The following is a 22,391-nucleotide window of genomic DNA, read 5'->3' on the forward strand; positions in this document are numbered from 1 at the left end:
ATTCTTTCTAGAGGTGCATGACCTAATCAACAATGCCACAAATCAAAGTTTGGATGTGTAACTATACTATTGAAAACAGAAGACAATTTGACTGACTTAATAACCTTATTAAAACTATACTTGGACAGATCTTGTTCATCTTCATTTACTTGCATGAAGTATAAGCCTACAGTGACTTTAGCTACCCTAGTCACCTTGCATGAATTTAGATCCTGAACAACACATATTTCATCAGTACACCAGACATAATTTTTTTTGAACTAATGAGCTTACTTACAGAAATGAGATTAAACTTGAAACTAGGAACATAGAAGACACCATTAAATATGAAAGATGCAGTAAATTTGACAGTCCTAATATGAGTAACTAAAGCTCTTGCCTTATTTGGAAGTTGTACAAAACAATTAGACACTGATTTAACAGAAACAAAATTATTCAAGGAATAAGAAATATAATTTGTTGCCCTTGTATCTACTATCCAAGAATTATGCTTGATCATGACAGTATTCATATCTCTATATTTAGATGGAAGATTATTAGAATTACTGAAACAGACAAGGCCAAAAATAATACCTACAAATGCAGAATTGACCAAAGAGTGTTTGCTTTGTTGAGTGATTGTAGAATTTTCCTTTCCATCATCAATATTAATACCATTCTCATTTAAGAGATTCATCAGCTTGCTGACTTGTTGCTTAATGAGTGACATTTGAAACATGGTGCTGTTTTCAGCAACCTCATAATCTTATGCATGCTATTTTCCACCAAAAGCATATTGTTTTCCCTCAACAATGGAAACATTATTCACTGACTTATCTCTGTTATATGCATTTCCCTATGTTGAACTTAAAATCCTTAAGAAAGCCTATCAATCTATAGCACTTGTCTTTGGAATGTCCTTTCTTATTACAGTGAGAACAAATGATATCTTTCTTGAACTTTTTTTTGTTGTCTGATGCTATTGCCATGGCAAAAAATCTAACACTGGTTGACTTTGTATCAACAAATTTCTTTGTGCTTCTTCCTATAACACAATGCTATATACCTTATCCAAAGTAGGTATAGGATCCAACAAGATTATCTGCGATCTTATAGTAGAGTAAGAATCATTCAAACCGTTTAAGAACCTAAAGACCATATCCTTTTGATATTGGTTTGAATACTTCTTAAAGCAATTAGGATTGCATTTGCCACATTTACATTGTGGTAATGGCTTGTAATTCCTCATTTCTTCCCAAATTCCTTTTAATTCAATGAAATAAGTATCCACAGATCTAGTTCTTTGAGATACATTTTCCAAGGTGAATTGTAAATTGCATATTCTTGTGTCATCAGGCTATGAGAAATTTTACCTCAAAGTATTCTAAATTTCAGCAACTAAATCCATGTAGAACACAATTGAAGCTATGGGAGGAGTTATTGATTCTAATAACCAAGCTGCTATTAAATTGTTATATTTTGTCCATGAATCAAAACGTAGATCTGTTACAGTTGGTTTAACAATGGTTCCATTTAGAAACCCTAGCTTATTCTTAATTGAGATTGCTTAGAGGAAGGATCTACTCCAAGGAATATAATTGTTCATAATAAGTTTAGGAGAAATAACAATTGATCCTGGATGATTAGAATGATATAAAAAGTAAAGTGATCGTGGATCTTGAGCTGGAGAAATAACAAATTTACTAATTGTACTTTCTTCCATGAAGATTCTAGAGATTACAAGAATAGCAACAGAAATTCAACAACAATTTTCACCAAGAATGATGCTAAGTAATTGGAAATTAGAAACAAGTAAAGACCTTCGAATTCATAAGAGTCGTGAAATCCTCAACCTAAAAGTGCTTTGATACCATGTTAAAACCAGCAGAGGAATAGAATAGAGGAATGAGAGGAAAAATCGAGAAGCCACTGTGAAGGAAATGATTTTTCTCATCCCTGAACTTGTCATTATAAGAATATTTATACAAGTAACTAATCAACTGATACTAGCCAACTAACTAACTAATCAACTACTTTAACTAATTACAACAGTAAAAGTAACTATTAATAGCAAAACAGTAAAACTAAAGTTTACATTCTATACAACAATAAAATTACACGTGTTCTTCATTTTTCTTGACTGTAACAAGTCTTCTGCTCTTTTAATGTTCAAACATAGCCAATCTAAAATCAGCCTTAAATATCATCTTCACCTTCAGCTTTCAACAGGATGCGTGTGGCTTGAGAAAGGAGATGACTAAGGGGAAGGCGAGGATACCCATGGTTGGCTTTATGTCTTGAGGCTTGAGTTCAGTAGCAGCAAACGCATATGATGTGGGTATTTAATAAGTTTGGCCAAGTACGGTCAGATAGTGTCAGTTTTATTTGAGTTGGTGGCTTTTTTAAAAATAAAAATAAAAAAAATATTAGTTTTGGACCTAACATTTTAAAATAAAATCTTTGTTATATTATCTCTAGACATCTTTGAGTGTGACCTAATTAAATTCGATATCCAACATACTAAATACAATATTAATAATCTAGTTGCTTGAGTATACGTCTCAATTTATACATATATAAAATTAGCATTATGTAATAAAAAATCAAATTCAATTTTATAAGATTCTAAAAGATTCAAGTGTGGAGATTAAACTATAACATATTCTTAATCAATCTAACGACTAAATTTTGACCACCATGATATGCTTATCAAAGGATTAGTCGGCCATGAAACCACACAAATCTTCTTGCTTATATATAATATTCTTTTCAAAACTAAAACTGGTAATGTTATTAATCCCTTTGTCATTGTCACCAATCATCACATCCGTATTATTCGTTGTTAATTGAGCTGAATTTGGACTCTGCAAAAATCAACAAAGTTTCCCCGTCTGTACTTGACATGCAATGCTCAACGCTCAAAGGCAAACGAAACAGATAAAGTGAGTTTCCCATCAAAAGTCAAACTGAGTTGAGTCTGTTAGCATAAATGCACAACTTGGTTTTCTTTAATTAACAAAACTCAAACTATATATTATATTAAATAAGAAAGCTTTCAATTTCTTAGTCCTAGAAATAAATGATACATGTTTGGTCGGCAGATGTGACTTATGTGCACGCTTTTGATTTGACCAAGGCTTTATTTTATGAAAGTGACAAACTAGCTGTTTTATTGAGTTTCTAGAATTAATGTTGGAATAGAAACTGATATTGTTAAATACAAAATTGTCTGCCATGCAATGCACTATAAATCACCTTTCATCATTCTATAAAGCTCTCACTGGAGAAGCAGAAAACATTTGTGGGTGCTTTTAGGGTAGGGGGGCCAAAAAGAGTTCCCAAAAAATGCATCCAAGGTAATCAAAGCTTCTTCATTTTCTTCATTTTTCTTTCTTATTTATTTATTTTAAAACCAGTTCAATCAAGTTCAAGTTTTAGCAATCATTAATCTTCAAATCTTGCAAAGTTTATTTCTTTTTACTCATTTGTCATTGGTTAATTTTTGATTAGATAATTGTATAGTACTTCAATAGTACTATTTGTTTCTTTTTCTTTATTTTTCTTATTGAAATACACTTCCTAATATTATTTTTTTCCATTTTACAAATTTATTTGTCATATTAAAGAGTATCGTACATGGATACATTAAGCTTAAAGTTTTTATTAAAAAAAATAATTATTTGACCTTAATAATGACTAGATATGGTTGGTTTTATCAAGTGATGTAATCTGAAGCAGCTCCTTTGTTTTCTTCAGCGCAGGTGACATGGCAGCAATGCATGCAATTTTAGGCTTCTTAATATTAGCCTTCGTTCCCTTTCTGTTGCTCAAGTACCGTGAACCCGATGCTTCTCCATTCAATGACGACAACAGCATCATCATACTGGTCTTCTGCATTGCTACATTGACATATGTTGCAGCCATGGTGACGGAACTTAGACTCCGAATTCGTGGTGTCGAATGCCCCAACGTTATAAGCAATGTCAGTTACTTATCTGCTTCTCTTGCCTCGATTTCACTCGTGATGATCCTTTTCCCGTACCTGGGTTGGTTCTTGTTTGTGATATGGATCGGTTTCTTTGTGATAGAGCTCTTCCAGCTGCTAGCTTCGGGTGCATCTTACCTTTGGAACAAGCAAGAAAAGAATGAGGATCAGTCGTCTGCGGCTGCAAGTACTCCTGACTCTCCTCCGGTTTAGAATCAATTTGCTCACCAACGATTGACATTAAATTCGTCCTACGTTCTTGTAAAAAAATTATTTTACTAATGAAACAATATTCATTATTTAAAAATCATTTTGCTAGCGAAAGAAGCAGAAGCAATACGCACGTAGTAATGATCGCTACTTCCTAAGAGTCGAGACTGCAATAGTTGCACCCGAACCTGGCAGCAACAAACCTGGAAAAAGCCTTGCCCGTTACAAAGGCGACGTATCACCCTAACACTGCAATAAGTTGGCTACCCAGGAACGCTATCATACCTGATAACGAACAAATATATCTAGAGCCGGAAATAACTTCAGTCAATATGCCGGTTTTGCCTGCAAAAACTCAATCAAGATACATGACAGCGAAACAACACCATTACAGTGCACCAGTTATCAACACAGGACAGTAGGCAGGAACAGCGCTGGAAAACATTAAAACCCAAGTCGCAAATAATTTCAGTTTTATCAATCCTTTTTTGCAAGACAATCGCACAACGGCTAGCTTCCCTTGCTCAAGCCTTTGCATAGATGTGTTTCACGCACTGGTTAATCTATATCACGTACGGTGGCGGGTATGAAAGTCACGCTAGCTCGCGCGCTTTTGAGATCCTATAACAATTGCTAGGTTGCTCTGGCGCCAATGAGTTTATTAATTCTCTCTTACCGATCTATAATTTATAACATATTTAAAAGGAAGCCTCTAATTGACCACGTGGAAGGTAGAGAGAGTGAAAGAAAAAAGATATTGAAGCAAAGAGAGAGAAAGAAAGGGGTGTAAAGAGGTCAGAGTTTATTGTTGAAGCAAAGAGAGGGAGTGCAAAGAGGCCAGTGTGTTGCACAGATTCATACTCTAATCTATAACATAAGCCCTCATTTACCCACGTGTCGATCCAGGCAATACTCACGTTTTCAATTTCTAAACCTGTTAGTAAGTCCAACTTTACAAAAAAAACAGTCAATCCATATTTTTCCATCAATATCTAAACCTATTAGTAAATCCAACTTTACAAAAGAACCAATCAACTCACATTTTCCATTAGTCAAATTCATATCTCTTTTCTCCATAGCCAGAGAAGCTACATATTCTAGGAAGGAGTTTTGAACTCGTCAAACTTGAAGCGAGCGTTTTGAAATCTTTGTCATGGGTTCTCAAATAAAACCCAAATTGCCCACATTAGTAAGTCATTTGACCTTGTTGGTATTTCTTTGTCCATTCCCATCCCCTGTTCTTTTACTCCTTGAGTTGGCTTAGATTTACTTGATCATTTTCATCTTTTCAACTTTCCTCATTGTCAGCTTTCCCTCAAGTCTACGCGATACTTCAGGCTTGCTCTCGGTCGACTTGGAAAATAACAGGGAATCATGAATTTTTAATATTTTATCGTAGATTTCGGTCATAGAGTTTTGGTTTTTGGGATTCAATGCTGTGTTTGCTTTTTGGGATTTCATTTTGGCCTTTGGATTTTCTACGCCTTGTCTACATGTGTGGTCTGAGGTGGGTGCCATGTCTAGTGTTCTTACCATATCTCTATTTTTTTTTGTTCTATCTTGGTTTTTATTCTTCACTTTAGTGTTTAGCACTTCTTAGAATAGAACAATTTTTTAGTTTAAGGTCTTTTCTCATGTTTGCCTTTATTTTTTTTTTGTCTATACATAACTTTGCTTTGAGTGCTAACATGTCTAACTCAATTTTCTCTTCAATCAAGTAAATAGTTTTTTATTTAACCCCAACGCAACGCGGGGTTCAATCCTAGTCTATAACATACTTAAAAGGAAGCCCTAATGGGGCTTTCAGAGTTAACCACGTGAAGGGTATAGAGAGTGAAAGGGAAAAGATGTTGAAGCAAGAAGAGAGAAAGAGAGGGGTGCAAAGGGGTCAGAGTTATCCGCGTGAAGGGCAAATAGAGAGAAAGAGAAAAAGATGTTGAAGCAAATTAGCAAAGAGAGGGGGTGCAAAGAGGTTCGTGTGTTGCACATGGGTAATATTCTAGTATATTTAAAAAGAAACCCCAATTTACTAGGTGTCGATTTCAAAGGTTGAAAAGTATTTCCAAAAAGAGTTTAAAATTGCTGTGTGGACCGCATGTGTGTGTCTTATATTTGGCCCGTATGCATCGCACGGGTCATACTCCACTACTCTTAAAATTAAGCTTCTCTTTGGGGAAGCAGAGAAAGAGTTACAAGAAAACACGTCCCAATTAAATATATCTTCTTTGTTATGAATGTTTTTGTGAATATCCATTTATTCTATCAATATCTAGATTTGATATAAATTAGATTGGATTAAGATTTAATCTATCTAATCTCTAAGTGTTATCTTCATCTTGTAAATTCTATCAAGATAAAGGGGTTATTTGCCTACAAATAGGTCCTCTCAGTTCATTTGTAAACACACTTCAATAAGATCTCTTTTCTCCCTTCTAAATAATTTCTTTCTTTTTTTGTTCTTTTAGTTATCTTTATTTGTTCTTTTAAGTTATTTTTATAATACGTAATCAGTACGATTCTCTCTCACACTTAAGCTTCACAAAATCGAAGTTCAATTTTTCTTCAGGTGATTTTTGTTTATTATCACTTCAGTGTTTTGCCCAAATTTTACAAATTTATAATAAGTCAATTTTCAATTTTATATTAACTGTTTTTCATTAGTCAATTTATTGTTTTGCTTGCCAATTACGATATATTGTGTAATACTAACATTTATGTTTTTCTTTTAAGCTATCACAATGTCAAATCTTACAAAGCTTGAATTTGTGGTTCTTGATATTACCGGCAAGAACTATTTATCTTGGATTCTAGATGCTGAAATCCATTTAGATGCTATGGGTCTTGAAGACACAATCAATGAAGAAAATAAAGCATCCAATCAGGATAAGGGAAAAGCAATGATTTTCCTTCGCCACCATCTTCATGAAGGATTAAAAATTGAGTATCTCACAATAAAAGATCCAATCGATCTTTGGAAAAGTCTAAAGGAGAGATATGACCACCAGAAAACAGTAATTTTGTCGAAAACTCATTATGATTGGATGCATCTGCGATTGCAAGATTTTAAAATTGTAAGTGAATATAACTCAACATTATACAGAATTAGTTCTAATCTAAAATTGTGTGGAGAAAAGGTGACTGATGCTGATTTGTTAAAAAAAACATTCTTTACTTTTCACCCCTCAAACGTGCTCCTGCAGCAACAATATCATGAAAAAGGTTTTAAGAAATACTCTGAACTGATTTCATGTCTCCTTGTGGTTGAGGAAAATAATGAGCTATTGATGAAAAATCATGAATCTCGACTAACTGGTTTTGCTCCATTCCCTTAAGTGAATGCGACATCATTTAGAAATTCTGACTGTGGTCGTGGTCGTGATCATGGACGTGGAAAAAATCGTCATAATTATCGTAGTCATGGTGGTTACACAAATTATTATTCTGATAATAAGAATACCCACTAGAAGTGGATGAATAGTAAAAAGATATATGAAAAAGACAAAGGTGGACAAAGTAAAAGGAATACAGAAAATATTTGTAATCGATGTGGCATGAAAGGCCATTGGTCACGTACTTGTCGTACACCAAAGCATCTTGTTGAACTTTATCAAGCATCACTAAGAGATAAAGGAAAAAATATCGAAACAAATTTTGTTGAAGATGATAGCCAAGTTGATATAACACACTTGGATGTTGTTGATTTTTTTGCCCACCCTGAAGGATGAATTGATCATTTGATTGGTGATGGAAATCTCAAAAATGAAATTTCTTAAATTATTTGTTGATGTGTTTTAGTACAACTCTATTAGGAACTTGCTATGTTTAGTATAATTCTATTAAGAAGTTAATGTGCTTTAATATGTTTATTAGGAAGATTTTTTTTTGTATTTTAATAACAAAGTTTATATTTAATGTTATCTTATATGAGTTTCTTACTATATATATTTTATTTTCTTGAAGAAAATATGGATATTCATTTGGTTAGATCCAAAATCAATGATGAAGATATTTGTCTAATAGATAGTGCTACAATGCACACTATATTTAAAGATAAGAAATATTTTTCTCACTTGACAATAAAAGAAGTTAATATCAATACAATATCTGGTAATACAAGATTAATTGAAGGTTCTAGAAGAGCCAATATTTCACTACCTGGAAAACAAAGTTCATAATAAAAAATACATTATTTTCTATAAGGTCTTAAAGAAACTTATTGAGTTTTAAAGATAATCATTTGAATGGATATCATATTGAGACAACAAATAAAAGAGGTACTGAATATCTTTATATTATATCTATTATATTAGGTAAAAAATGTGTATTGGAAAAATTACCCGCTTTGTCCTCTGGAATATACTACACAAAAATTAAAATGATTGAAACTTATGTAAACCAGAAGTTTACTGATAATTTTAATGTTAGACATGACCGGTTAGGCCATCCAAGATCAATAATGATGCGAAAAATTATTGAAATTCATGTGGTCATCCATTGAAAAACCAGAAGATTTTTCAATTTAATGAATTCTAATGTGTTGCATGCTTTCAAGGTAAATTAATTATAAAACCATCACTAGCAAAAGTTGGGATTGAATCTCCTATGTTTTTGGAACGTATTCAAGGTGATATATGTGGACCCATATATCCATCATGTGGACCATTTAGATATTTTATGGTTTTAATTGATGCATCAACAAGATGGTCACATGTATGCTTATTATCAACTCGCAATTTGGCATTTGCAAGATTACTTGCACAAATAATTCGTCTGCGACCACATTTTTCTGATTATACAATCAAGACAATTCGCCTTGACAATGCTGGTGAATTTACATCTCAAGCTTTTAATGAATATTGCATGTCTATTGGAATAAATGTTGAACAATCTATTAGTCATGTTCATACACAAAATGGTCTACAGAATCGTTTATCAAACGCCTTAAACTGATTGCAAGACCATTACTTATTAAATCCAAACTTCCAATTGTTACTTAGGGATATGCCATTTTGCATGCAACAGCACTTGTACGCATCAGGCTAACAAGTTATCATAAATTCTCCCCTATACAATTGGTTTATGATCATGAACCAAATATTTTTCATCTAAGAATTTTTGGATGTGTGGTATATGTTCAAATTGCTCCACCACAACGCACAAAGATGGATCCTCAAAAGAAGTTAGGAATATATGTTGGATATGAATCTCCATCTATAATTAAATAACTAGAACCCTCAACAGGAGATTTATTCATTGCAAGGTTTGCTGATTATCATTTTGATGAAACAATTTTTCCAACATTAAGAGGAGAAAATAAGCAGCTAGAAAAGGAAATATCTTGGAATACATTATCAATATCTAGTTTTGATCCTTACACAAATTAATGTGAACAAGAAGTTTAAAAGATAATTCATTTGTAAAATATAGCAAATCAGTTGCCAGACGTATTTACTGACCTACAAAGAGTAACTAAATCTCATATACTAGCTACAAATGCTCCAATCGAAATTAATATAGGATAATTTGTTGTTGCTAATGAGTCTAAGATACGCCAGAAGCGTGAAAGACCAATCGGTTCCAAAGATAAAATTCCTTGAAAAAGAAAAGAAGCAAATATTCAAGATGGTCAAGAAGAGGAAACAAAAACTCCAAAAGAGACCCCTGACATAATTTCAGAAGAAATTTAGATACCTGAAATTAGTAAAATGAAGAGATCTCAATAAATTATGTCATGATGGGAAAAAGATGGAAACGAAATGAAATAAACGTCGACGATATTTTTGCATATAATGTGGCTCTCAATATTATGAAACAAAATGAGGATCTTGAACCTACATCTGTTGAAGAATGTAGATATAGAAATGATTGGCCAATGTGGAAAGAAACAATTAAAATGGAATTAAATTCACTTGCAAAACGTGAAGTTTTTGGACCTGTAGTCCGTACGCCAAATGGGGTAAAACCAGTGGGATATAAATGAGTATTTGTGCGAAAACAAAATGAGAAAGATGAGATTGTGAGATATAAAGCACGGCTTGTCGCACAAAGTTTTACCCAAAAGCTTGGTATTGATTATGAAGAGACATATTCTCTTGTGGTGGATGCAATTACATTTCGATATTTAATTAGTCTGACAATACATGAAAAGCTTGAAATGCGTTTGATTGATGTAGTTATAGCCTATTTATACGGCTCACTTGAAAATGATATATATATGAAAATCCCTAAAGGATTTAAGTTGCTTGAAGCACAAAATTTGAAATCTTGGGAGATTTATTCGATCAAATTAAATAAATCTTTATACGGATTAAAATAATCTGGACGCATGTGGTATAATCGTCTTAGTGAATATTCATCGAAAGAAGGCTATAAAAATGATCCAATATGCTCATGTGTTTTTATAAAAAAATTCAGATATGAATTTGTGATAATTGCTGTTTACGTTGATGATCTAAACATTATTAGGACTCTTGAAGAGTTATCAAAAGCCGTGGATTATTTAAAGAAAGAATTTGATATGAAAGACCTTGGAAAAACAAAGTTTTGTTTGGGTCTTCAGATTGAACACTTGACAAATAAAATTTTTGTCCATCAATATAATTATATAGCGAAAGTGCTAAAACGATTTTATATGGAAAAAGCACATCCATTGAGTTCACCAATGGTTGTAAGATCATTAGATGTGAAAAAAGACCATTTTCGACCTCGGGAAGATAATGAAAAACTTCTTGGTCCTGAAGTACCATATCTTAGTGCAATTGTAGCATTAATGTATCTTGCTAGCAATACACGACATGATATTTCATTTGCTGTGAATTTATTAGCAATATATAATTCTTCTCCAACTCGAAGGCATTGGAATGGAATTAAACATATACTTCGATATCTTCGAAGAACAATGGATATGAGCTTATATTATTAAAATCAGACTTAATTGATTATGCAAATTTAGGATATTTATCAGATCCACATAAAGCTCAATCCCAGATAAGTTACTTATTCACATATAGAGGTACGGCTATTTCTTGGCATTCTGTAAAGCAAACTATAGTTGCTACTTCTTCTAACCATGCAAAAATTTGAGCAATTCATGAGTCAAGTTGTGAATGTGTCTGGTTAAGATCTGTAACTCAACATATTCAAGAAATGTGTAGTTTGTCAACCAATGTATGGTTTGTCAACCAAGAAAGAAATTCCAACAATATTATACGAGGATAATACTGATTGCATAGCACAGTTAAAGGAAGGCTACATTAAAGGTGATCGAACAAAACATATTTCGTCAAAATTCTTCTTCACTCATGACCTTCAAGAAAATGGTGATATTAGTGTTCAACAAATTCGTTTAAGTGACAATTTAGCAAATTTGTTTACTAAAACCCTTCCTACTGCAACATTCGAAAAATTGGTACAAAAGATTGGGATGCGCCGTTTTAAAGATCTTAAATAATGCAGTTATCAGGGAGAGTAAAATACGCACTGTACTATTTTCCTTCATCAAGATTTTTTTCACTGAGTTTTTCTTGATAAGGTTTTTAATGAGGCAGTATTTCATAAGCGTATTCTTGAAAAGAATTATGTACACTTTTTCCTTCACTCAGATTTTTTCCTATAAGGTTTTTTTTTCTTTGTAAGATTTTAACGAGGCATATTCTTAACACAATGGATATTCAAGGAAGAGTGTTATGAATATTTTTGTGAATATCCATTTATTCTATCTATATCTAGATTTGATGTAAATAAGATTGGATTGAAATTTAATCCATCTAATCTCTAAGTGTTATCTTCATCTTGTAAATTCTATCAAGATAAGAGGGTTATTTGCCTATAAATAGGTACTCTCAATTCATTTGTAAACACATTTCAATAAGATCTCTTTTCTTCCCTATAAATACTTTCTTTTCTTGTTCTTTCAATTATCTTTATTTGTTCTTTTAAGTTTTTTTTATAACATTCTTTTCTTTTTATCTACTTATTGATCTTGAAACATTAGTGTCTTTAAATCTTTCAACTATATTTCTTTTTACCCATTAGTTAAATTTGTTAGTTTTATAACTTTATCAAATTATTTATCCATAAATTTTAGCCATATGATGGTTGGTTTTATCAAGTCATTTAGCTCTTTGTTTTCTCTTCTGACTTCAGCGTACGCACATGACTTGGCAGCATTGCATGCAGTTTTAAGCTTCCCAATATTGGCCTTCAGTCCCCTCCTGTTGCTCAAGTACCACAAAAGAGGGCGCTTCTCCTATGCTCTTTTTCATTGCTACATTAATATATGTTATAGCCACGGTGACTGACTTCAAACGCCGAATTCGCGACAGCAAATGCCCTAAAATTATCAGCAATATCAGTCACTTATCTGCTCCTCTTGCCAGAATTTCACTTGTAATGATCCTTTTCCCGTACCTGAGGTGGTTCTTATTTGTGATATGGATTGGTTTCTTTGTTAAGCTAGTGCTCGACTCTCACCAAGAAGAGTTCTTCCAGCTGTTGGCCGTCCCAGCTTTGGGTGCATCTTACCTTTGGAGAAAATTATTGTGTCGCCAGGCCGAGATCAAAGAGCCATGATCAGTCATCTGCAAGTACTTCTGACTCTCCTGCTTGAGAAGCAGTTGCTAACAGTTTTGCATATAAATTCCTTCTGTTGTCTTTTGTGTACCAAAATGCGGTCAGACTTGTGAAGCTAATAAACTGACCAGTGAGGTATCAGTCATGATGAATATTGTTGATGGTTAGTCGCTATACAATTGCATATTTCAATCCAGACCTCACTACTTAGATCCCATAAGCCTCAGTTATTTTGCCACTCCAACTTCTGTAGCCAGAAACCTAGAAATATGACTAACTAGCAGGTCAGCCTACTCTATAGGGAAGGACTAAAACAACAGGGCCCAAGTCTGTTGGTTAATTGCAAGTCTTCGATTGAACATACATAAGCAGCCTTCTTCCATGTACACACATACATATCTTCTAAATTTCCATTCCACATCTACTTCAAGATCTTCTTTATCTTTCTTTACCCTATGCTTCATTAAGTTCAAAGACTTGAATAAAATATAAGATAAAACCCCTTAGCACAAACTAGGAGACATTCTGAAAAATGATTCCTATAAACAGATAATTTTTCAGGATTCTCTTACCTACAGTTGATCCTTCTGTTTGTTGTACTATGTACTTACTACCTGCAATTCCAGTCTCTAAAACTTGTAGACAACCACAGTGATATCTCAAATTAATCCAATCCGAAGACTGGTGCACCAGATGACTAAAAGTAGATACCTGAAGTTCAATAGTCACCTCCAAACAATCACTAGGTGTTTGAAGACAATTTTACTTATGCTTGTTCATCATGCTAGAACTGATTCTTTAGGTAACAGCTATCTGAATTTTCTAAATCCAAACTAACGCATTATCCTGGTTGTAGTTCATTTGCATTGCTTGCCTCCCAACACGCTATCCATTATTCCCATTTGAATTCAAGGTTTAACCTTGCCTGTCCATTGCAGGCAACCAATTAATTTTATTAAAAGTAATGAATAACAAAAAGCAATACGCAAAAAAAGGGAGAACAAGACAGGAAGCAATGGTTGGAAGAATGTTACAACATTGATGAACTAAATAGATACAAATTTGTAAAGATGTGCCAAGATACAGAAATAATACACTAAAAAAATTTACCAAAACTAGCCTGCAAGAATTGTTGATTTAGGCACAGCAGAAAAATGCTTCAGGCTATGCGAAATGCGATGGCTTATAGGTTAAGTGATGGAAAAGGAGGTCATCGTTCTGCATCAGCATTCTCATTTGCCTCTGCAAATGTTAAAAAGTAATAAAAAAAATCAATACACAAAAGGCCGATTAAATTCTTGTTTCCTTTTAGCATGACTTAGGCAAAGGGGAAAACAGACAGAAACAGGCAATTCGCAGGATCTACAAAAGAAATTTATAGTTAGGGGCACCCTGTCATCTCTATACCAGCTCACAAATGCAGACAGACCAATCAAGAACCACGGATCTGAAGTTAAAATACTTCACACAGACCATTTTTCATTTAGCGATCATTTATTACAAGTTATTCATATGAAGAACAATTAAATATCAGCTCTTTCCTAAGAAGAATAAACCTCTTACTACTCACTTTGCAACCTTCCATATGTTCAATGTACACTACACATTCTCCATATTTACATTGTATAATGTTCCATCAAACATAATTTTGAAACAGCCCCAATTTGGTATTTCCAATAAAACATTCACATGAAACATATCTATATTTCAATTTTCTAAATCTCCAACAAGTACAATAAGGTCACCTTCCAAAATTAAACATGTCATGTTCACATTCAAAAACAATTCCCCTACACACAAAATTTGTAATGCAACAAAACAATACATTAAAGCACCATTATTAATAATAATTCTCTAGCAATAAATAACTAAAAAACTTTACCTTCACCTCCTCCTCCTCCTCCTTCTTCTTCTTCTTCATCATCATCTTCAGTGTCCCCTTCATAATCTTCCCCATACCTTCCATTCAAATAATCCACTGCATCCGGAGTCAACACCAGATTATCGCAATTCAAGATATCAAACAAATTAAGCGTCCTCGGCGTCAACATTCTCAAAGTTCCGATATTCCGACTCGACAAATTCACATTCTCCGGCACTTCCATCATCAAAAACATCGATTTCTGCTTCGGGTCCAATCCCCACCTCTTCAACGCCTCCATAAAATCTTTCGTCTTCGGTTTCTCGAATTTATCCCCGAATTCCTCCACAACTATCGTGTTCTGGGCAGCACTGGATAATGCCGTCGAAATCGCCAATCTCTTTTCCTTTTTGTTGATTTTAATTGACCAGTCTCTCGGTTTGGGCCCGAAGATAACACCTCCGCCGGGCCGCAGAGGGCTGCGCATAGACCCACGACGGGCCCGCCCGGTTTTCTTCTGGGGGTAGGGTTTTTTCCCACCACCTCGGACTTCGCTGCGGGTGAGAGTGGAGGCGGTGCCACGTCGCTTGTTTTGTTGGTCCGTGATGATTGCCCGGTGAACTACGGCTCGAGCGGTTTCGGGTGGGGCCGACTTGAGGTCGAGATAGGTTTCGCCGATTTTTTCTCCGGTGAAGGATAGAATGGAGAGTGTGGAAAGTTGGGAAGCAATGCAGAGGTTGGGATTTGAGGAGGTTTTGAAGGAGAGAGAAAGACAGGGGAGCTTGGTGGAGGAAGAAGAGAGGAAAAGGGACGATGAGAAGAAGGAAAGCGAAGTGGGCGTTGGAGTTGAAGTAGCCATTTTTGTTCTTCGGATTCTGGGTGATGCAACGAAAGAAGAGCAAAATAAGGAACGCAAAGAGTGAAAAGTGTGTTGCGTTATCCACTCATACAACTTTCCTATCCTTGGTTAAGCTTGTCTCCTTGGACAAATGGAGTTGAAAGGAAAGGGGTAATTATCAACAAGTGTAACGGGGTTAAAATAAGGAAACTTTGGTGTAATGATCTCTGAAAATCATATTCAGACGTACTGACGCAGATTTTTTTTTTAAAACTTTAGTGTAATGGACTTAATTTGGTTTTCTCGTTTGTCCTTTAGACGAACAAAGGTTTAATCTCCACCGAAAGCCTAAACCTAGTAAATAATTTTAGGATATGTAGATAGTTATGGGCTCTCCCATATATTATTAACTTAAGGTAATTAGTGAGATAAATTATATATAATACATATTAATTTGATATAATATTTTAAAATTATTTTAAAAAATTTAAATAAATTTTTATTTTTTATTATGTTTAATCAACCTTTTTTTTAAAGACAATCAACTTATGAATTTGATGAATTTTTTTTTTATATTTTTATATATTAAAAAAATTTATATTTTGCAAGGCATTCTAAGTTTAAATTTTTGTATCAAAATAAACAAAATTAAAATCTTGACATATTTACATTAATATAATTTATTCTGAAAATTAACAGATACTCATATAATATGGAAACAGAACATGTATACGTATGGTTCTAATATCATTTATGTATCCTAACTTATATATTAATAACCCAAGAATTTAGTGAGAAATATCTTATATTTCCATTTCAAATATATATTGCGAAAAAATCCTGTATATTTCACAGAAACATCTGATACCTAAATCCTCAAAATAAAAGTCCATACTCAAGTCTAAACACATCCACATATCCTTTTTGAGGTTTTGAATATGTGCATATTAAGAAACTAATATGTACCAATTGTGACATTTTCTTTAAATTTTGAAATTTATATACGATAAATGTAACTCGATTCTTATATATATATATATATATATCAAGCCTCAAGCCTTAACCAATTCACATATCTCGTTGAAAGGTTGAACAAACGAACATATATGAGAAGGTGTAAATGAGAAAGGATTTTAATTTAGGTGCTTACAGACGAAGACCAAGAGAGGGAGAAAAACGTGGAAGAAGATGCTGATTGATTTGGATATGCTTACAGATGAAGAACAAGAGAGGGGGAGAGAAGCGTGGAAGATAGTTGAAAATATTTTATATTTTGACAAAATAGTTTTTAAAAGAAATTATGATTTAATTACAATATTTTTTTTTTTAAAAAAGGAACTCACTTTATTGAGTAATCATACGTAAGGAAATTAATTACAATATATTAAATAAATTCTTATTATTTTATTTAATTAAATCGAACCAGACAAACTTAAATGAGGTCCTTTTTGTCATTGGCAGTTAGACACCTCTTTAAATTTCGTATAATCATATAAAATTGCTATTACCATTCATCTCAATCCATTATACTCGCTGGCATTGAATCGACATGAGGTGTGGACTGCGAATGATTATCCAAAAATGAAAAAATAAAATTAAAATTATTTCAAAAGTAAAAGCAAAAAAAAAAAAAGGGTTTTTCTATTTTTAAAGATTCTTCTTTTACTCTTTTATATATGTTATAAACTCATTTTCCCTCTTTTTCCCTTACCCCCTCTTTCTGCTTGCTAGATCCCTTTTCTAGCCGAAAACTTGAATCAAACTATGTTTATCTACTTTATGAACTCTTTGGTTAAACCATAAAAGACTGCCAATTTCGGTTCTATCCAACACTTGGGAGTGAGATGTTGCCTTTATCTGCCCTTCATGGATCAGCTTAGCCCAAATCATTGATGGGATAAGGGAGAGCTCCTTTCCTGTTTAACCAAGAGACAAAAAGGAAAAAGAAAATGCACACTCCCTACGCAGGCATTACCCTGTTCAGGTTCAAAGGGACTTTCTCAGCCTCATCTGCCACGGCATCCTGGCCAAAATGCCAAAGAGCTAAAAGCAGATACAGGCACCCCTGGTGCGTTTTTATGTTAATACAACATCAAGAACATAAACTCAATGTGCATAGAAGTTGTAGCCCAAACATTTTATTATCGAGACTAAACGATAGAGAAGGCAGAACAGATATCGATGTCTTAAGAGCTACTCAACAAACTAAACTGGTACTCACCTAATGCATGATAGTAAAAGACTGCATATATAACTGTTATTAGTGAGCTAATGATGCATCATCAGGGCTCCAAGGATTTCTGAAGCAATTCCCCTCATTCATGTGACCCTGCAAGGAAATCTCTATGAGATGTACCACACAAGGGAAGAAGAAAAACAAAGATTTGGAAATAAAGGCAGAGAAAGATGATAAATGCATGTACAAAAAGATAACATGCTTTGAGTTTAAGTAAGAACAATTATGCTTAACCATGGAATATCTAGTGCATGTGAACTAAGCGCACTTCTGATAGACTGGTCTGAGTTCTTATAATAATCATAGTACAAATAGCACACATCCTTTCATTTGCATTAAGTGAAACTCTTAAAATCCATTGGGAGTGGACGCTGATAATTATAGGATAAAGTAAACCTGCAGGGGATTAATCATCTGACATTGACCCGGACAGTCTGTTGTCCATTAGATACATTATGCGCTTGAATTTTTCTTAAAAAATGAATATTCAAAAGGATTTAAGTTATTTTACCATGAAATAATTTGATTGGACTATAACCTATTCAGTGCTGCATTCAATACCTTCAAGAACTTCAATAAGAATGAACTGCTCCAGTATACTGACCTTCACCTTTCAGAGGAGGAGATGTAACTGGCTGGCAAGTAAATTTCTCCACCAACTTCACCATGTTGTTCCCCGCTAACAGTTTTCTTAGCAGCCAGGAATTCAGCACTCATAGCATCCATCCCACGTTGCACAGCTTCCTCAGGGCTCCCATAACCATGCTCCTCAGCATATTTTCGGACATCCTCTGTTATCTTCATTGAGCAAAACTTTGGTCCACACATAGAGCAAAAATGAGCCACTTTGGCACCTTCAGATGGCAGGGTTTCATCATGGAAGGACATGGCAGTCATGGGGTCCAGTGACAAAGCAAACTGGTCCATCCACCGGAACTCAAATCTTGCCTTGCTTAATGCATCATCCCAGGCCTGAGCATGTGGATGACCTTTGGCTAAGTCAGCAGCATGAGCAGCTATCTTATATGCTATTACTCCAGCCTTCACATCATCTCTATTTGGCAAACCAAGGTGCTCCTTTGGAGTTACATAACAGAGAAGTGCTGTGCCAAGAGCCCCAATGTTGGCTGCACCAATTGCAGAAGTAATATGGTCATATCCAGGAGCTATATCAGTTGTCAAAGGACCAAGGGTATAGAAAGGTGCTTCATTACACCACTCCAGCTGCTTTTGCATATTTTCAGGAATCTTGTGCATGGGGATGTGTCCAGGTCCTTCATTCATTACCTAAAAACACAAAATTGAAAACTTCATAGCGCAAGCTACAAACCTAATTTAGAAGAAAACATTTAGATGAGGAATTTTTTTGCAGAAAATAAAGAACAATTATTGTAGTTATAAATGCTTACTGATGGAAAAATAGGATAACCTAGGGTATAGCTTATTTGAGAATACAACATTGTAAATGCTGGAATGAGATTGCTAATAACATTAAATATTGCACCAAACATTTTCATTTAACACAGAGTGATTCATAATCCAACCTGATACTTTATTAAGCTGATATGAACATTGTAAATGTTAAATGGGATGTTATAAGATAACCAAAACCATGCAGAGCCAGTAATATGCTTCAAATTGAGTAAAACTTTTGAACATCGTTATAAGCAGAAGGCAAAAGGCCCTTATGTAAGTTCCAACTTGAAATACCTGTACATCCTTTTCCCAAGCCCTACGGGTCAGTTCCCCTTGAGTTAAAAGCTCAGCAAACTGAGCAGTGTCATTGGCATCATATATAGATCCAGGTCTTAGTCCATCCCCAATTGAAAGCGCCACGTCATATTGGTTGCAGATATCGAGTATATCATCCCAGTGCTCATAAGCAAAGTTCTCCTTGTGGTAAGCCAAGCACCATTTTGCATGAATAGATCCTCCACGAGAAACGATTCCTGTCATACGCTTTGCAGTTAAGGGAATGTATCGCAGCAGTACCCCAGCATGGATCGTGAAGTAATCTACACCCTGCTCAGCTTGCTCAATCAGGGTGTCCCTGAAGACTTCCCAACTAAGATTTTCAGCAATGCCATTCACTTTTTCAAGTGCTTGATAGATAGGCACAGTCCCAACAGGCACAGCAGAATTACGTAGGATCCACTCACGGGTTTCATGAATGTGGCGTCCGGTTGAGAGATCCATGACAGTGTCAGCACCCCACATTGTTGCCCATTGAACCTTGTAAACTTCCTCCTCAATAGAACTTGCAACAGCTGAATTTCCAATATTTGCATTTACTTTGACCAAAAAGTTTCGGCCAACTATCATTGGTTCTAGCTCTGAGTGCTTCTTGTTGGAAGGAATAATTGCCCTCCCTCGGGCCACCTCTGACCTTACAAATTCTGGGTCAAGCTTTTCACGAGTAGCACAAAATAACATTTCCTCAGTAATGATTCCCTGCTTAGCATAGTACATCTGAGTGTATCTTGGTGCACCCAGCTTCTCCCGTCTGTCAACCCATTCCTTGCGCAGTTTAGGGAGTCCTGTTTAAAGATGTCATGCACAAGACTGAGCAATTAACTTGACCATAAATATGAAAACATAACCATATCAGTAAATCAAAAATATGAAAAGGATTAGAATGATGGAGTAACTAGAAGAGAATCAGACTGGAGTAAAGACCCAAACTAACAATTTAGATTTATCAAAAATAGAAGAGTGGGGAGTTAGTGTAAGCAGAACAAAATGAAAAAGAAGATAACATTAAAGCCTTCAAACAACAGCAAGAAAGTAAAACATAAAATTTGAGCTCCCTACCAATGCGTGGATTGATGTTTTGAGGACCACTAGTGTCATATGTGTCAAAGTTTGGGTCATCTCCAGTCAAATGGATCCTTCGAAAGGGAACCTTGAGTGCATGGCCAGATTGTTCATGAATAACTTCCCTGAAAGATAGATCGTGCATTAAAAAATCACTGCCAGAAAAAGGGAAAGAAAATGGAACCAACAAGCTAGATATAACCAAATTAACCTGCATTCTTTTGAGCTCTTTGGGAAACATTCCTCAAAGGAAGGAAGCGGCATAAAATCAGGGGAAGCAGGATCGATGGTATGCTTCCTCTGCTTGCTTCTCTCCGAATTGGTTGTTGTAGGATCAAAAGTTAATGTGGCTCTAGGACCTGAATTCATGGTAGGATTGAATATTTCCTTCTTACAAGCACTTGAAATACGCCCAACCACATCAAAGCCAGGTAAAAAGGTTGTACTTGGAAACCTTGTAGGAGCAGAATAGTTGCCATTCTTGCATACAACTGATGTGAAACTAGCATGCACCGATACCATATCTGGATTGAGTGCAGCATGTGGTAAGTTATTGATAAATGATGACAACCATCAAACAATTAACTACATAAGCAACATCCGAACACAATTAATCAACCAATGCAGAGAGAGAAGGTTGATTTCGTTACAAACAAAAAAAGCTCACTGTTTCTCTCTTGAGAACAAAATAATAGATTTGTGGATACAGAAATTTAACTAATAGCATAAAATATGTATCTTGAAATCAACAAAAGTCAAATTTTAATTAGAATTACCAGGAATGCTAACAGATCTTCACAGCATATCGGTTGGGTTTTATTTCTTGATTCTTAAGCCCATTTAGTGTCTTTTATTTTTAAGCTGAATACTAGTTTTAGAGTTTGCTTAAAGTTAGTATAAAAGGTTCTTTGGTTTTGTAGTCACCATCAAGATAGTGAGAAACACATGAAAATCCTAAGAGGGTGACTAAAGATGAAAAATTAGCCGTAAGCGGATTTTCGGGTGAGCTTGACCATTGTAATGTCAAATCTTCGATCGTAAATCTCTATTTTGCTGTGCTTGTGAAAGTAGGCAACTGGTTCTTGAACCCACGTATACTGTTGGTGTTATCTCTTTACCATTTCTTTTCTTATTTTGAATTTGGTAATCATTTGTTTCTTTGGTTTTGATCAGTCTAGTTTCTAAGTTAATTAATTGGATCGTATTCTGTTGTACTATGAAATCACATCAATATCAAACTTCACAAAGTATTCATTTGGGAAAACAAAACACTTCTACTCAAGTTCCTAATATCCTAAAAGGACACCAAAATGGACCTGAAATGTGATTCGAGAACCACAAATTTCTATGCATTTTGGTAAACATCATCAATTTTCATTTATAAAATGTTTACCAGAGCTTTAAGAATAACATATGCTTCTTGCTTTGTATTCTACTCCTCATGTTATATAATCTTTCATATTCATCAGCATAACAAGAAGAACGAAATTTAAATCTTTTCAGAACTAAAGTAACAAGATCATTTTCCACAAATCAAAATTAATAAGCACATAAAATCTCCATGTAGATTTCTTATTTACATTTCCGTAGATGATTTAGATTTAATAACTCTAATCTTCCGAATTATTTCAGATATATTTAACTGACTAGAAATGCAAAAATTACAGTAAAATTTAGGGAAATAAATCTTCCTTACTGATCTAGTATATTTAAAACTTTCTTTTCAAAAGAACCAAACAAAAGAAAGAAAGTTAAGCACCCGGTGAAGAGAAAAGAGAGAGGAAGAACCTGGAAAATAAGAAAAAGGATTGGCCTTATCTTCTAAGAATTCTCTGTAGTAGAGAAAGCTCCTCAGTGAGTTCGTTCAGCGGCTTCTACCATATATAGGGCGGAAAGT

General features: G+C 34.4%; 2 protein-coding genes across 5 annotated transcripts; both read right to left on the reverse strand.

The window, feature by feature from the left end:
* On the reverse strand, positions 13,754 to 15,613 carry LOC18590532 (50S ribosomal protein L4, chloroplastic). The gene is made up of 2 exons (XM_018128522.1): positions 14,628 to 15,613; positions 13,754 to 13,987 (listed from the first exon to the last, which is right to left on the reverse strand). Exons 1-2 carry the CDS (start codon positions 15,463 to 15,465, stop codon positions 13,956 to 13,958), a joined length of 870 nt encoding a protein of 289 aa, XP_017984011.1. The 5' UTR covers positions 15,466 to 15,613; the 3' UTR covers positions 13,754 to 13,955.
* On the reverse strand, positions 17,292 to 22,391 carry LOC18590533 (phosphomethylpyrimidine synthase, chloroplastic). 4 transcript variants are annotated; one of them, XR_001929433.1, is made up of 7 exons: positions 22,283 to 22,391; positions 20,706 to 21,018; positions 20,492 to 20,619; positions 19,391 to 20,217; positions 18,291 to 18,967; positions 17,666 to 17,773; positions 17,292 to 17,509 (listed from the first exon to the last, which is right to left on the reverse strand). XR_001929433.1 is itself a non-coding variant. In XM_018127298.1 (6 exons), the coding sequence occupies exons 2-6, from the start codon at positions 21,014 to 21,016 to the stop codon at positions 17,764 to 17,766; spliced, it is 1,953 nt and encodes a 650-aa protein (XP_017982787.1). In that variant the 5' UTR covers positions 21,017 to 21,018; positions 22,283 to 22,391; the 3' UTR covers positions 17,385 to 17,763. The 4 variants fall into 4 exon arrangements, 2 of the variants coding, with proteins under 2 accessions (XP_017982787.1, XP_007016166.1); XR_001929434.1 differs by having other exon boundaries at positions 18,285 to 18,967; positions 22,283 to 22,390; XM_018127298.1 differs by having other exon boundaries at positions 17,385 to 17,773.

Source organism: Theobroma cacao, chromosome 9, assembly GCF_000208745.1.
Source record: "Theobroma cacao cultivar B97-61/B2 chromosome 9, Criollo_cocoa_genome_V2, whole genome shotgun sequence".
NCBI lineage: Eukaryota > Viridiplantae > Streptophyta > Magnoliopsida > Malvales > Malvaceae > Theobroma > Theobroma cacao.

Coding starts and splice junctions, on each gene's coding strand:
- LOC18590532 (XM_018128522.1), bottom strand. CDS start 15,465: ATGGCTACTTCAACTCCAACGCCCACTTCGCTTTCCTTCTTCTCATCG. Junction 13,988..14,627: donor AGGAGGAGGAGGAGGTGAAG/GTAAAGTTTTTT, acceptor TAACATTTGCAG/AGGCAAATGAGAATGCTGAT.
- LOC18590533 (XM_018127298.1), bottom strand. CDS start 21,016: ATGGTATCGGTGCATGCTAGTTTCACATCAGTTGTATGCAAGAATGGC. Junction 20,620..20,705: donor AAGAGCTCAAAAGAATGCAG/GTTAATTTGGTT, acceptor TCTATCTTTCAG/GGAAGTTATTCATGAACAAT. Junction 20,218..20,491: donor AAACATCAATCCACGCATTG/GTAGGGAGCTCA, acceptor ATCTTTAAACAG/GACTCCCTAAACTGCGCAAG.